This window comes from Symsagittifera roscoffensis, chromosome 1 (assembly GCF_963678635.1).
Source record: "Symsagittifera roscoffensis chromosome 1, txSymRosc1.1, whole genome shotgun sequence".
NCBI lineage: Eukaryota > Metazoa > Xenacoelomorpha > Acoela > Convolutidae > Symsagittifera > Symsagittifera roscoffensis.
Window position 1 is genome coordinate 32,753,800 of NC_087062.1, and position 16,891 is coordinate 32,770,690.

At 35.9% G+C, this 16,891-nt stretch overlaps 1 protein-coding gene across 1 annotated transcript; it reads right to left on the minus strand.

The window, feature by feature from the left end:
- Positions 1–4,194: 4,194 nt before the first annotated feature.
- LOC134842991 (uncharacterized) lies at positions 4,195–14,628 on the minus strand. The gene is made up of 10 exons (XM_063859572.1): positions 14,243–14,628; positions 12,805–12,910; positions 12,686–12,722; positions 12,410–12,539; positions 8,660–8,925; positions 8,554–8,593; positions 7,543–7,665; positions 5,618–5,685; positions 5,338–5,497; positions 4,195–5,113 (listed from the first exon to the last, which is right to left on the minus strand). Exons 1-10 carry the CDS (start codon positions 14,285–14,287, stop codon positions 4,283–4,285), a joined length of 1,806 nt encoding a protein of 601 aa, XP_063715642.1. The 5' UTR covers positions 14,288–14,628; the 3' UTR covers positions 4,195–4,282.
- Positions 14,629–16,891: the final 2,263 nt, after the last annotated feature.

Sequence of the window (16,891 nt, forward strand, 5' to 3'; positions counted from 1 at the left end):
AAAAAATTCAAATTTTCTGAAGGTCGAACAACATAAAACTACTTTTCGCACCCGTAGATGATCACAGAGCCATAGGGGTTGTTGAACGGATGATCCAAACAATTAAACGTAGACTAGCGGTAATGAAAATAGACAAATCAAATACACCATATATACTAGCCTTGGACGTCGCAGATATAAAAAAAACACTATGGATTACACCACACGGTGCAACATAAAATTTCCCCTTTTGAATCACATTGGTAGAAAACCAAATACTCCATTATCAAACATAGTCACGAATAGCTCACCTAACAATTGAATTTGGGAGAGCGCAAAACATGCATGTTTAGATCGAAAGAACCCTACGAAGCCACCTTTGCCAGCATAAGTTATGCTTGACCTCGAGCGATGGTCAGAAGATGAGGTTCAGATCCGAAAGAAGGAAACACCACATAAAGTCTCACATAAACCCCTACCAAGAACGCTCACAAACAGGCATTCACCAACACAGCCGGAAACAGGTGCATACTCAAAACCTTACTCAAAACCTGTAGAACTAGCTAAGAACAAACTTAACATAAGATATAAGGGAGTGCAACGAACAGTCGCAAAACGCATAGAACAAGTGGCACGAAAAACCATTCGGTTAGCAACCAAAGTAAAAAAACCCAAAAACATTTTAACAAAATTATAAAACCATAGATGGAAAAATTCTAACCTACACACCGCACACTGCTTGGGTACAAACTTTTGGCAAACAACCGAGGTTACTAAGAAATAGCGGTACCGCATTTGTTCCTAACCCAGTAATTTACGGACCTTGCAGACCTTCTCGTTTAAGCGACTATGTTGCTTAAAAATCCGCACGGACAACAGGACCATGCTTACGTCTTTTAGACATAAAGGATCCGCAAGCTCCCCAACACCCCCTGTTCAAGGAAGACATCACAACGGGGCTCCCAGTCAAACTAACAATGCAAGAAAAATCAGCACAGAGTCAGGGCACAAGCAAAGTCAGTTCCACGAAAAAAAGGCGTTAGGAAAACGAACTGGAGGAAAACGAATCAGAAAAATGCAAAGACCAAGAGGGATGAGCCTCCAAACGGAGATCGAACAGACAAACAACGCAGAGAAGGAAGATGATTCGTCGTCGACATCGGAGGAAACTACTTCACCTTCACCAAAGCGACAAAACCAGAAAATAACACCGCCTGCAACCGCAACAAGAAAGTCGACAAGAACCCGACAGGCGACATTAGCGACAGCTATAGGTAACCCCATTCCAATCAACGCAGTACAAGACACAAGTGCAACCGGGACAAAACAATTTGAAATTGATTCGCCACCCGAAAAAACAAGACAAGACTCGCCAAGCTTAAAATCTCTGATTCAGGGAATGGGATTTTCGGAAAAAACTCCAGAATAAAAAGCTTGCGTGCAATTTATACTGGCTATTAGCCCGAAACACAAAACAAGCGCTATAAACGATGTGATCGACTTAACTTCACCAGCGGAGGCAGAAGATGAAACGATGGAAAATGACGACATATTTTGCGTTAAAACGAAAGACATAGAAGAACCAAAGCAAGTACAAGTAGACGGACAACGAAGAAGAACACGGAACGATACGATAGATGACAACATTGACAACAACACCGGAAAAACAAGATGGGAGAAATGAATAACCAATCCGAACAGTCCTACGGGGACTTAAAAACTCAATTAAACTTTATAAATTTTCCCGAGGGGGGGGGGGGGATGTCATCCGGCATGGATAGATAAAACTCCATATAAAACTTCTTATGTATTTATATATCATTTATGTTTTGATATTATACAACATTAATGTGTACTGGTCGATTGACCTTGATAACAAAGACGAGAACGGCGTCTAAAGAGAACTACGGTTCAGAGCGTAAATGAACGTTACATATACAAATTACATCACGCTCGACATTACCTAACCATACGGATTCAATAATTAACAGCTCATACCTCGAGGACATAGCGGTATGACAATCTTAGAGGCCGTGAAGGAAAGAATAACATCAGTCAAAAAAGATATCGAGTGATCACTGTAAAAAATCACAAAGATTGTATATAGTTTAAGCAACAAACTCAATAGTAGTTTCATTAGTTTTTCTAGCTCAATTGAGCAATTCTTAACCATGGACGTCGCAGAATTCGGTTAATTCAATTGAAATTCAAAAGTTTTTCTTGGAAAGATACTTTTTTCGAGTTCCCGGTACGTTAGAGGGCTAATATACAGAATCATGATATAGTTTTTTATTATTATTAGCCCCCGGCCTGCTCAGTGCAGGACCAACCGTGGGGGAGGGGGGATATCATCTATTTCGACGTAGCCGGTCCCACCTTGAGGAGGCGGATGACACTGGGACCCCTCCAACCGTGACCGAAGCGGGATTCTAACGCTTGACCCTCGTGTTGAGAGACATGTGCCTAACCCTCAATCATGATATAGTCTAAACTCTCATTTTCAAAACTCCCTAAACCCTTCCCTGCACTGCCTTGGCATGGAACTGGGGTGTTTAAACTCACAATTTTGAAAACATGCGTTTTCTACTACCTTATAGCTATACGATTGTACTTGACTTTTGCACAGTTGAGAAATGGCCGCAAAACATTTTGATGATACAATCAGGTTCAAATTTTGTTCTTTCAAGCATCAACCAATTTTGACTTTGAACAAGCAGGTTTTACAATTTTTTTATTTGTTTTTCATGCGGCAGTTTTTTTTGATGGGAATTGAAGATTTATCAATCTGTTCGTATAAATTCTATATCGCATTCTTCGAAGTGTTACTTGCTTTAAATATAGGATAGCAATTCGTACGGGTAAAGTGCAACATAGCGTAGGCCTTTCTATCCTACCATATTTTGCAGTTTACCCTTTGCAATTCTCGTCGAAGGATAGAATAGAATGGCATAAAGGAGATTGGAAAACAAATTTGGTAAACAGTGTATCCCATAGATATAGGAAGAACAGTAGGCAAAAAATCGTCTTGAATGTTAGCTAAGAAAAACATTTTCATACAGATGGTACAAAAATAATCCGTCGAAAGCTGCTTATTGTTCAAATTAACGAAAACAACTACCAGCGTAGAAGTTCCGTCGCTTAGCTTAAAATGCAGAACAAAAAATGAGATAAAAAATGAAGCAAAAACTTTTTGAGTTATTTTTTTTTTCAAAAATTTTCGTTGCCAAGGAAACGCTTAACGAAGCGTTGAATTTTTTGACCTAGACTAAAACTAAGTTGCACTTTCAAATTTAAAAAATCCTTAGAATACCAACTAGCTCGCTTTATTTACTGGAAATGAGACAAAAATTTTAAAACTGTTTTTTTTACCGAGACCATGGGAACTCTTTTTGAAAATTTTTTAATGTCATTCGAAGCTCGAGTGAAAGAACTTTAGTATGATATATCACTCGGCTTGTTCGATGGTTTTTCGTGGTACCTGATTTTTCGCCGAAAAAAGTAAACAGCCAACAGACAGTTGTAAAAGAGTCTAGGAACGCAAAAAAAAAACAAAAAAAAAGCTTTATCAACTTTGCGAATTTCAACATTCGAGTTTCAAACATATATGGCCTTAAAACTCTTGATTTATTATTGACTTTTTCCATAAAATAACCTAGTTTGACAAATTTGGATTAGCAGGAAAAGTTTTTATTCCGCTATTTGTTTTTATTCGCGCCATTTCAGCTTTTATAATTGGAGAGTGTATTTTGCCTACCTTCCAGCAAATTAATTTGAATTGAAGTAAAAAAAAGTGCATATAGAACCCCAGGTCATTCATATGTGCATTTATAAGTACGAATGCACTTCTTTTGTTAATAGAACACATTCTACAACTTTTCCTGAAAAAAAAAACAAAAAAATCATCACGACCTAATTGAGAGCCTGAACTACGTTCACCGACTCTTAAAAACATTTCTTAAACCCAAAGACAAAATGCATCCCCATTTTCAAACAAATTTAGTTTGAGATAATTCCTTGCAACGCGAATCATTGATATTAGGGACTTGATAAGATATATAACCCAACCAGACATCCTACGACATGTCTTTATTGGAAATGACTTTGCGTGGAAACAGAAACAATTGCATACAAAACTTTTCTGGCCTTCAGTGATCAGAACACTAAATGAACATAACGCACTGACAAGTTTAAGTTTTGAAAAGAACTGCTTGAAAAATTAATTTAATCTAACGCAAAAAGTAAAGATCTAATATTAAATAAAAGCAGTCAGATTTAAAAAAAAATGACCGAGAGAGAATGCATTTCAGTCCAAAGATGATATAAATAGCGGGTCATTGTGCAGTTGCTCAAACATTACGTTTGTATGACTAGCTTTGGTAGTATCTGCTCTTTCTCTGGGACAACATCCCTTTTCCGATCTTCCAGTTGTGCCTACTACACCTGTATGAGTATACTGTTTTGCAATGCCTTTGCCCCTTCCTCTCTGAGACAGTAAAGTGAATTCTGGGATTTCAATTGCGTCAGGCATGAGTAGAACCGACTTCGGTCTCCTGCAACTCGGTTGAGCATTAACCCTAGGTGGTTCGTATAATTGAAGTGACTTGTCTTCGGCTTTTGGATCTCGCTCTACGATGGAAAATAACGAAGAGTTTCTCGGAGAATCAATTGTTGACTCTTTTGAAATTTCTTTAGGGTTCGGTAAATTCGGAAAATGCAATGAGTGCCGTTTGAATTTTCGTGATGTAACTTTAGGCGGCTTTGGATCACGAATTTCAAAGTTGTCTGTCGAGTTGAACGGAAAATTTGGGAACAATTCAAAAATCAATTGCTTCGCAGCAACAAAAGTAGTCAAAGCATAGCTCAGTTCGCCTTCTTCAGACGTTGAGGCGAATCGGAAATACTGCACAAGTTGTAGATATTTTTCAAGTTCAAACAAATCGGTTAATGCTACTGTTTTAGCTACTAATGGTACCAGTTCGTCCGCCGAAACATTCGGCGCTGCTGTGGTGCCGAAAGGGTCGCGTTTCAAAGCGTGGTTCCTAACATCCACTGAGATAGCCTGAAGAGTTTCTTGGAAAGTGTGAAGCAGATCGTTGGGAGTCACAGAATGCCGAATGCGCCCGAGACATTCGACCTAAACAGTCTGACAAAGTTTAAACAAACTGAACAAGCACAGCACAATTTTTTGCATGCTAGCTGTTGCTTTCGTTCTGATTTTTGAGTACTTCAAAATTTTACCAATCAAACGTATAGTATTTTATTCAGATTTTATAGACAGAATCTGCTTTCAGGTTTGTCAATATTATTCTGCAATAATTTCGCTCAAATCAGTGCGCCAACTGAAAGATTATTACTCACCGATTGCTGCAGAGAGCAGTCAAACTGTGGATCAATATGAAGTGCTGTGCTCTCCAGAAGTGAGAATGGACCACACAGCTGGGCTAGTCTGTTCATGTCTTGTCTGAATTGGTCATTGATGCATCGCAACAGCTGTGCCGAAATGCCCTCAACTATGCAGCTGGAAACACACCAAACTGTACCATTGCGCGCTTTTGTGACTACTCAAACTTTTGATGCATCTCACATTTTCCAGTGTTTTATTCCAAAATTTCGAGAAATTCTAATTTGTAAATGATACCTTTCAATTGCCACGCACAGATCTGTTTCTTCCTCCTCTGTGCTCAAGTACTTGGCATGGAAAAAATCCTGTAAAATAAATAGATTACTTGTTTGATGCGTAAGTAGCACAACAATTTTCAAATGTTTCGTCAATCATTTAAATCTAAATAAAATTATTTCTTCAATCGTAATTTTTATTCTATAGTTAAGTTGTTTCTTAATCTGGCCAAATCAATGAGGTTTTTTCCAGCGAACTTTGACTAATTTAAAGAAAACTCGCAGGTGATCAAGAGTGATATTATATTACGGCTCCGAAAAAGTTGCCGCAATGTCGAAAAAAATTCTGAATTTCTTTCGCCTATATTCAGGTGCTATGAATCGTTTATTGGTCTTACGCAAAAAAAACCAATTAAGCGAAAAACTAATAAACAGTAAACGGTTACTGCTCATGTGCTACACAAGTTTTTCCACACACGACCAATTTTTGAGAAAAATTTAAAAATCAACAAGGATGGACGGTCACAGTGCAAGTAGCACAGAATGTTCCGACCATAGTCTTAAAAATACAATATATATTTTTTCAAATTAGTTTCGTTTTTTATGCGTGGTGCGATAGATCTGAACGAAAAAAAAAGAACTTGGACATTTTCGACAGTCATAGTAAAATAGGCCGATTGGAAAACGAGAAAAAAAAAATCGTTAAAAAATTCAAAAACTGACTTTACTCAAATAAAGATAAATTTCGCGGCTTCAATTAAGCATAAATAAGTTATTGCAAGACTGCATACATTAAACATAGCTTCATAAAGGAACAAATAAACTAATTTTATATAAGTTATTGTTCTGACCATTGAAAATTGGGAGGAACTTTGTATTCGAGTGTGTTTTAGTTTTTTTTCTTCTTTTCGTTTTCCACGCAAAATCAGCTAACACAAATAATTATCGGACTGGATTGAGTGATATATCATATTAAAGCCTTTTCAGTTGTGATTCGAACGACATCAAGATTTTTTTCCTGGTGTCGAGAAAAACGGGTTTGAAATTTTTGATTTTTCGTCTAATTTCGAGCGAGTGAGCAGGCTTACATTAGCATATTTATGCTTAATTTGTCTTGAAAACTTAATTTTACTCTAATAAAGTTAGTTTGTGGAGTTTCTAGCACTCATCTTAGGAATCAAAAACTTCAAAAATTTTACATGCTTGACGAAAATGCTTCAGCTTTACTTTTTCGCTCAGATTCCTTTACCACACCAAGTCGAAAAAACGACACTAATTGGGAAAATAATTTTGCTGTAATTTTTTAAGACTGGTCGGAACATTCTGTGCTACTTGCACAGTAACCGGTTATCCTTGTTGTTACTTCACTTTCCATTCTTCACTTTTCGCCCTAAAACGCGAAAATTCCGAACACTTTTTTCTCAATACTGGGAGTAATATTCCTGATATCTCAACCAGGGGAGGATTAGGGATTTTGTCAAGTCGAATTTCAACTTATATTTCCCATAAAGGGCCTGTTTTGCCAAAACTATCTGCACTGCAGCCAAATTTTTCTCAAAGATTCGCCTTCAGAAAACTTTTAGTGTTCTCAATTAAAAACAGAAGTCGTGACATAATTACTACCATGGGAGAATCTTTTGCAAGGCTAAGCCCCCGAATCTGCCCCTGATCTCAATGCAGCTTGACCCGTGACTGAAAGGGTTTGAATAAGATATATGCTTACTTCGATCTGATTGCGCGTGATAAAAACATACACTCGAAATCAAAATTCCTCCTCACTCTTGGTGATCGACAATAATAAACGAAAATATCTCAGTAAGCAGCATGTTTTTTGTGCCATTGCAGGAATCAATTTATGAGGCATTTTAAAGTTTTCCGTTTATATTTCGAACGGTTTCAACGGATTCTAAAATATTGGATAATGGATAGATGGATACTTGATCTAACCTGTGTGCTTCTGTCGTAAATGACCCTAATATGGTTGGAGACATTTATTAGATCGTCTTTCTCTCCCAAAAAGACAAAGCTACTATTGAATACGTCCACCTCCTCCTCCAAGTCAGCCAGACACTTCAAATAAAACAATAGATGGGATTAAATAAAACTAACGAGATTTACTTAACTTGTTTACGAAATTACCAATTTTTTGTAATTTCAATTTAAAACGAAAAAAACCTAGCCAAAAGACAGTTGGAAAGTGTAGATGAACTCGAGAAAACTAGAAAATATATTTGACTTAATTTCGAAGAAAAAATCTATCGCGTTAAAGCTTTTCGAACTTCAAGAATATTTAGTGACAGACATTTTTTTTCACTCAATTTCACTCAAATTGAGAAAAATGGACCAATAGAAACATCTTAAGCAACATAAAGTTGGAAAAATGCCAATGAGAACTTTTTACTTAAATTAAACACAAAACAAAGCAATCCACGTTGAGGCGGATCTCGGATTTTCTCGAGGGGGCAGATTTTCAAAAAATTTCCAGCACTTCCCGAACACTTTAAAAACCCTATTTTGACAAAGCAAATTTGTGCGCCGCAAGCAAATTGGTGAAAAAAACCGGCCAAAAAGACGTTTTAAGAATATTTTGACCAAAAAAAATTGCGTTTATGATTGGCGCGTGCTCCCATTTGAAATTAGTATATGTGCACCCAACGCACCTTTAGAAAAGTTTTAACGCTGGTTGGCCAAAAACGATTTCGTACAATAATACTAAGGGGGGGGGGGGGAAGGGGAACCTTTGGTTGGTGAATGGGTCGAATCCCTTAAACCCGCCCCTGAGTCCACACAACTTATTTGAGTGACTTCTCAACGTTCATTGACATTTAAAAAAAATTGAAAACTTTCAAATTGCAAAGAATTTTCTAGGAGGCAAAATGAAAGCTTCGCCGTTGATGTACCAAGTTGTTTTGCAAATAAAAAATTGTTATGAAAACAAAATGAAAACAAAACACGAACCTTCATGTAACAACGGTCTGAAGTTAGAAGTCTACGGTACCTTAAACATAAAACGTTCGAAACGTTGTTCATCATGAATGAGACAGGTCCATAGACAAAAACCAACCATTCGGCATTTTTGAAATTTCCCAAATCAGATGAAGTTTCATCATCGTCGGCCTTGCTTGAACTCGAGTAATCAAAATCAGGCCTCATCAGGTTACTAGGCATAGACTTTCTGTGCTTCAATTGGCTTCGATCGAAAAAAGAATGCACCCCGCTGTTGTCTGATGACGCGACGCTACTTTCTTTGGAGTCATGATTAGAGTTACCATCAGATGCTTTCGTCCCCAAGGGTCTGTCGATGACGAATATGTAATAAGACCCATCGTTCTAAACAATCCTTTCACAAATTTAAAGATTACGTGCTCATTTACCCCTATGGTTTCTAAACAAGAGTATCTACCCCTATGAAGAATTAATTGAACAGTTACGCATACGCAGAATTCCTCCCCACTTAAAAAGACACACCATTTTGCAATGAGGGGACAGTTATAGAGATACAAATTTGGCATGCAATTTTCAGCAACAAATTTTGAGCTTCTTTAATGATTTAATTCAACTGATCTTAAGTTTATATAAGTAAAGTTATTCAACCAAAAACCAGTGTATCAATGTTTCACAAAACTATTTTTAGCAATTATACCAGCACAAAGAAATAAAAATTTAAGTAACTTAATTTTGAATCGAACATTTGTTATAAAAGAATTACATGTGTTTGCAAATATTTCAGCTTTTTTTTTTACTTGTAAACGTTGTTTCGGCTGTCACTTTGAATTTATTAAAATCAGTGTTTGCGATCAAATCGTAAAACAATTTGAAATCATATCCAAACTAAAATAACCAGCTGAAGTACTGCTATTCAGCAATGCTTTCCCTATTATACAGAAGTCATTTTTGTATAATAATACAGCAATTGCAGTCAATTAACATTTCCAAACTCATCCAAAACAGCTTAGGAAACAAAGTCGAAGCAGAACTTCGCACCATTTGTGATACAAAAAATGGGCCAGAAACACAGGGCGAAAACATCTATATACTTCAATACACGTCATGTTTTTCAAAAAAAATCTGAATATTAAAAAGTAAGGTACTATTTGCTCATTGTGTAACTCTTATGATTCATAAAAGCTCAGTTGACAAACCTACAACAGGCAAATTAAATTAAATTAAATACAGGCAAAACAAAGTGAACACTGTCAAAAAAACAATTCCACGAAATTTTCATTTTTTCCAAGTTATATTTAATTTTGAGGACAACACGACCAGCAACAGAACAGTCGTCGTTAAATAAGTATTCGAAAACATGTATTGAGCGACAGTTACACCGAAAACTTTTGAAAAAACGCAAGTTGAGCCGAAAACAAAAAAAGTTGTCCAGAAAAACTTTTAACTCTGAAGTTCTGAAATTCTGGACTTCTCAGCCCTTTTCCCTCCAGAAACACACAATTAGACAAAATACTTTTATTTTAAAAATGCTCCAGATTACGCCACTAAATCGATAAAATAAACGAGACAATTTAGGCCAAAACAAAACAAAAAAAATATGCAACCTGCCTGATTCGAACCACGAAACTGTCTTTGGGTCTTTGAAGGGATGTGCATTATCTCTACGCTATTTGGGCAAATTTATAATTTAATTTTGATTTTATATGAACCGAGTGTCAAATGATTCAAATACTTCTGCTAAACTAGTTGTCAAACTGAGAAATTCAATGATTCGATTTGAGAACAAAAAAGTAATCAACACCAGAAAAAGAGCGTTGAAGTTGATTTTTAAATCTGTAACAACACCTTCATTATTATCCAGAGTGATATAGGTTTTTTCTTAAATGAATTAAGTAATATTCAAATTGCTCGGAAACCAAAAAAAAATGAAGTACTAATTTTCCTATCGGAAACTTTTTGTAACGGAAAAATTGAAAGACACTCGATACAAATTATCCATGTAAAAATTTGGAATGTAATAAAACGAAAGCAACCACTAACTTTGCATGTAATAAATAAGAATATATTAAACCAAATTGAGTATAAATTATGCATTTCAAAAACTCGCGAAATATACATTTCCCAGCCATTCTTTCTCAGCCGGTTGTTACAATCAGCTAAGCAAAACTTTTTAATCCAATTTGATTAACAATCAAGGAAATGATTAGATATTAAACAAGACTGCGCGTATCAGGGTAAAGCCCTGAATGTTCCGATTGTCCATAAACTGGTCTCCAACAGTTTTTGACTTATGAAATATTGACAAACTTTGAATTTTAAACTGAACATTTAGAATTGTGCATGGAATTAATAAGCCCAACTAGCCTGCCTCAATTGAATATGGAACGATCTTGTGGTGCGGGATAATTGGCCACGCATAAACACAGAGGCGAAGCTGCGCTTCGCTAACACATGCGAGAACACGACCAAAAATCAGCTCTATCAAGTGACATAAGAAAAAGTAGAAATAAGCCTCGAATTTACAAAACCTCGAAGCTTAGCAAAAACTCCAAAAATCTGCGGATCAACCGTACAATCTCTCCCCCCCCCCCTACGTGACCAACCGTAGAATTTCACCCCTAGCCACGTATTAAATTTGAAAATTAATTAATTATAATGTATGCATTTCGAACAAACGCGCACATAACATTGATTGTCTTAATTGCCATATGGGATTCCAGATTGCATTTGAATGCTGTTAATAACCTAAACTAACGTATTTTTAATCAATATTCTCTGAATAAACTTAAACTTTTTGTAAATCTAGGGTATACTCAAACTATTTCCTGAAAAATCCATACTTTCTCCCCCCCCCCCCCCCCCCCTAAATCAATTTGGGGGAGGGGGATATTACGGTTGACCCAAATCTGCGACCTAGCAAATTTGAGTCTCACGCACTAACCATTCAGCCACGGATGTTTAAAATACTTTAAATGTAGCTACCAATAACGCAGCTACATATGCTAATACATTGCCAATTCGATGCAGCAAAAGTAGCATCAAATACAAGCAGATAATATTTTGATTTAATAAATCGCAAATCATAAAGCAACATTATGTATAAATTATGCATTTCAAAAAACGCATTAGAAAATTTCTGAAATCGAGATTTTATTATTGTTATGTTGTTTGAAACAAATAGTTTTCTTCGGTTCACTTGATGCATCAACTGTGTTAACTTATAACTAATCGAATGTCAAAGCAGATGTTATGCATAAGCTGTAAAGGTGCAACAAAATATCAAATAAGCAACAAAATATCTTATTGCCAATTCGATGCAGCAAATATTGTTGCTTTAAGTCGCAACAATAATTGCGACTAAGGTTGGAAAAAAAGAAAATTCGCACTAGAACACTTTGCTTCGCAAGTGTCATAATGCGCCTTAAACTTTCAGCATCAAAAAATCACAGCGCTCTTATCGTCGTATCTCACTTTAGTCTACTAGTGAGCGTTCCATATATATCTATGTGACAGAATAGTCTAGAGGTGAGAGCAACCCTTCTGGGACCACAAAGAAACATGGCTCGATCCCCCGAGGGAATATTTTCGAGAATTGATCTTAATAAAAAAAAACCACCCGAGCATATATATTCCTTACTTTCTTCGAAAGCCGGAACAAAAATTGGTTTGCGCTTTCACATAGTTAATCAAAAAAGTCCTTCAAAAACAACCCAAAAAATAAAAATGACAAATCAATACAAATTGCAATATAATTCTATCACACTCAATGCAATTTAGTTGTTTCTTCACGGGTACTTTTTAAAAATATATATTTAAGACATTTTTCTGAGCAATAGTTCAAGATTGGTGTTGAATGAGAAATTGTAACCTCATTGTAGCACAGCTCTTCGTGTAGCACTTTCACTGGGTCTGTGGAGTCGTAACCAGACACTGGACTGATGAGGCCTTCCTCTATCCTCAACACCAGCTGCTTGTCACTCCGCACAGACACGAACTCACTGGACAAGAAAAAAAAGCTGAAGAGACACTGTAACTCAAATATGAGCGCAGAAAAATACGTCGGCGGTCAATACAGTTGCTATCAGACAAGATGATCCATCATCTACAACCATAAACTACATGCAACAATTCCAGTAGTACTAACTTGAGAAATCGCGGATACGGTTTTACAATGTGAGCCTCTAAAACACAGCATACCAATAATTCAAGGTGATTTGAATCCGTATTCATAACTATTAGTAACAAGGAGTAAATAGCTCTTACCGATAAATTTCCTGTTCAATTTAATGTCGGCAACAGACGAGGACTGTGGCACACAAACTGTACACTTGTTTTTCCTCGCAGATTTGTAGCAACTCGAGAACTTTTTCTAAAGTGGCACAAGCAATAAGTTATTGCAGATTATTAATTTAGCCGTTCAGTCCGAAACATGAAACTGATGATTTTGTAGATCATAAATATTTTATTAAGATGGAGGTCGAACCTAGTACATCGAGGCTCGATATCTCAGTAGATTCATCCGTTTTGTTGCCTTTTACAAATGATATTTAGAATTATTGCTGACTTTTACACAGAGGCCATACAACAAAAATACATCCCTTGCGATACAACAAAATCGTAGCATTGCAAGCTACCAAACAGACATGAGATGGAAATAACTAAGGAAATAACTAATTTTTTACAGAAATGCGAAAAATTCAAGCTATAAAAAATTGACGAGAAACACAAACACCATCACTAAACAAGCTTTTACTATTTTCTGAGCGTTCACTGAGCCAACAACAAGTGGTTAGACGCCAATTGATCCGAAAAAAAAACTAATGAAATTGTTGTCATAAAAGTTCAATCTTAGAATGTCGAAGAATCGATAATACAGCAGCATCAATTTCAATCAGAAAAGCGTTAAAGTTGTTTACAGGAAAAAAAATCTTCTTCCCGATTACAAGATACTTGCTCTCGCAAGTGTAAGGAAACCCAATCTTTAGTTTTCTAATTTCAAATTATATAAACCAACTTAATGATATCACCTTTTTAAACAGAGGCAACGATTGCCATGTGCGTCAATCGATGAACATCCCACGCCGAGGTGTTCTTATTATAATTGTATCTTTTGTATCTCGTCAATAATGATGAAAGGCTCTTTTTCAGCGAATATTGCATTTTACTTCTTCGACCATGCATTAAATAAGCTTGACCCAAAATGTGCTAACGAAAAAAAAAGATGTTCTTGAAATTCATCGGGGGATCATGCCAAATTTTCAGTCTTGTTTCTCTAATTAGCCTTGATATTTCAAATAACCCGGAACGCGGTCAAAATAATTGACAGTTTTACCTTTGACAGCAAAATGAATGTGTCAAAACATCAAAGCTCTCAGAAAAATAAAAATCCTTTCGGATATTTCTTCCTAATGATACCTAGTAACGAGTATTCAACCCTACAATGAACGACACACAAAGCAAATACGAATTTTGATCTTAGCAATTCTTATTTTTAAAACAGTGGATGGGAGGGGAGGGGTCTTGCTAATAAGTATCTCGGATGACAAAGGCGTCAAGTTCACAATGATGAGAATAATTAATTCTCACACTACATTCCCAGCCAAGGGGGGCGGATGGGTTTTGATTAATAAGATTCTCGGATGTCAAAGGCGTCTAACTCCCAAATCTGAGGAGAATCAATTCCCAGTCTTAACTAATTTACCTTGAGTGAAATGAAAAATTTATTCTGCTCCAAATCCCAACTCATTGGGTCAATAATTTCAAAGACAGCTCCGATCCAACAGACTGTCCAATCACAAGTCTTTCAAACAGCAGGTGTGTCTCTGTAGTTTAGCGAGGCAGAAGTAGATAAATCAATCATCAAAAGTGAGCATGCGATGCTCAGCTTGAGTAATGGAGTCACAAGTTAACATGAGACCATAAGAAGACTATATATAAAAGTTTAGCTTCAGTTTTAGAGATTAGTTTGTTGCAGCATTGCACGCATTTAGCACAGTATCTGAAAATGAACGATCACTTAAGTGTAAAAATACCATCCAGTCAAGTTTCAAAATCATGAACAGAATGTTGCAACTAAGTTACCGCCAACAGTATTGTTTGACTGTGTCAACACGATTAACAAGTTGGCATTTAGCTAGGTAAGCATTGGGTTATTCACTGCTGGAAGCAAGAATTGCCATAAACCATATGGATGACAGATCAAAAGTGACCTTTATGGTGTCGAAACGATACAAAGATAAATCACGCCGTTAAACTTTTGTTACCCCAGGTACAATGTGAGAATTAACAATTTGTGAGGACTAGACTCGTAGCCTTTAGTCCAAGTTTGGACTGACAGAAAAACAATTAAAATGTATAAATAACATTGAAAATAATTTTCAGTCAGTTATTGGTTGGTCAGATGGTTACATGAAAAGAGCATCATTATGAAATAAAAATTAAACGATGCATGAAAAAACCAACAATAGTTTCACATGCATCTCCATAACACAAGAATTCACAGGCATTGCCATCAGTTGAGAACAAAAAACTGAAGTTTAAACAGCAGTAGCCGGTTGGTTTGCAAGTAGAACAGAATGTTTTTTTCCAACAAAATTGTGTCCATCAAGATTTTACAAAATTGCAGATTATGTTTTGATTTAAAAAATCTTTTTGGTCAAAAAAACATTTAGCGAAGCCGAATAAAAGCAAACTTTTCGCGACTTAAATAAAACTTTTCCTTAGATTACACGGTTTTTACCTTTATTAATCCGAACAATTTAACACCATACAATTATGGTACTAGTTTACTTGCTTGGTCCCGTGACACAATCAATTTAAATGATTGGTCCCGCCTATTTTCTAAAAACAAGATCCAGCACGAGATTTGAACCTACGTCTTAAGGGTTGGTATCCGGATTCGTACCCGCTAGACTAACTTGGCCCTTTTCGACACCAATACAGAGTAACAAAAATGCTTGCTGTTGGAATTAGCCACATACTGTATCAGGGTTTTTATTAGGGTCCACAGCATTTTTGAGGGACCGAAAAGTGAACTAGTACCCAAATTAGGTCTATGTCTGTTGATACCAAATCAACTCAACAAAATCAGCAATTTGATGTGATTTAAATCCGAAAAAAACTTGAAAAAAGACTCAGTTAACATCAAATAAAAAACAAGCCATTTAAAGCCAACCGATTGTGCAAATTACTGCGCCTAATTTATTACACTTTGGAACAGAAATGGCATTGTCATACAACCGATTGCTAAAAAAAAATCAAAACCAAAATGAGCGAAATCTACATGAATTTCGAAGCTCCCGAAACAACTAACTAAGCAAGCCCGCCTCCAATAACCAATTGGCTCGCAAAAAACAGTTGATGCTCTGATCAAGCTATCCAAGAAAAGAAACTTTGAACCATTTCAAGTTAAGCCATTTTCACGTAAATCGGGTTGAAAAACTTTAAGTTTCATAGAACGAATAGGTTCCCAAAAATTTGAAGTTTTTTTCAGCAAGCTATTCAAGCAATGAAAATTTGTGAAAATTTTCAAGTTGTTTTATAGAGCGAATCAAGCTACTTCACAAAGCGAACTGGTTCGCAAAAGGTTCAATTTCTTCTTTGCAAGCTATTTAAACAATTTCCAAGTTTTAAACAGTTATTTTATAGACTGATTTGGTTCACGATAAATAAAAGTTTTTCGAAGCAAACCATTAAGCTATGATACTTTGAATTATTTCCAGTTATTTAATAGACTGAAAAAATTTAACTTTTTCTAGGCCAGCTGTTTAAGCTATGGAACTTTCAATAATTCAAGTTAGTTAAAAAAAGAACCGGATGGCAAACTGCTTTTCTGTTGAAGAATTTTCAGTGATTTCCAAGTTATTTCAAGAACCGAATCAATTCGCGAAATTTTTTCGAAGCAAGTAAATCAAGCTATGAAACTTTGAACTTTTGCAGGTTATATCGTGGATTAATTCGTTTCGCGGAAAATTTAAAATTTTTCTAAGCAAGCTTTTCAAGCTATGAAACTTTGTAATATTTCAGGTTATTTCATAGATTGAATCGGTTAGCAAAAAGCTTTCAAGTTCTTTAGCAAGCTATTCAATCTATGAAGCTTTGAACTTTTGCTCCAGGTTATTTTGTGGACTAAATCGGTTAGCGAAAAGTTTTAAGTTTTTCTAAGCAACAATTAAAGCTATGCAACTTTGAAATACTTCAAGTTATTTCATAAACCGAGTCAGTACGCTAAAAGCTATAAGTTTTCTAAGCAAGCTAAAAAAATTGAATTGTTTCAATTTATTTCGTAGATTGAATCTGTTCGCAAAGATTAAGTTTTTCTAAGCAACGTTTAAAGTTATGCAACTTTGAA

Excerpts from the sequence above, each read along its gene's own strand:
- LOC134842991 (XM_063859572.1), bottom strand. The coding sequence starts at position 14,287 with ATGAGTTGGGATTTGGAGCAGAATAAATTTTTCATTTCACTCAAG. Across the intron at positions 8,594-8,659 it reads AATTTCAAAAATGCCGAATG|GTACCGTAGACTTCTAACTT; the intron begins GTTGGTTTTTGT and ends TTTATGTTTAAG. Across the intron at positions 5,686-7,542 it reads TTTACGACAGAAGCACACAG|GATTTTTTCCATGCCAAGTA; the intron begins GTTAGATCAAGT and ends TTTATTTTACAG.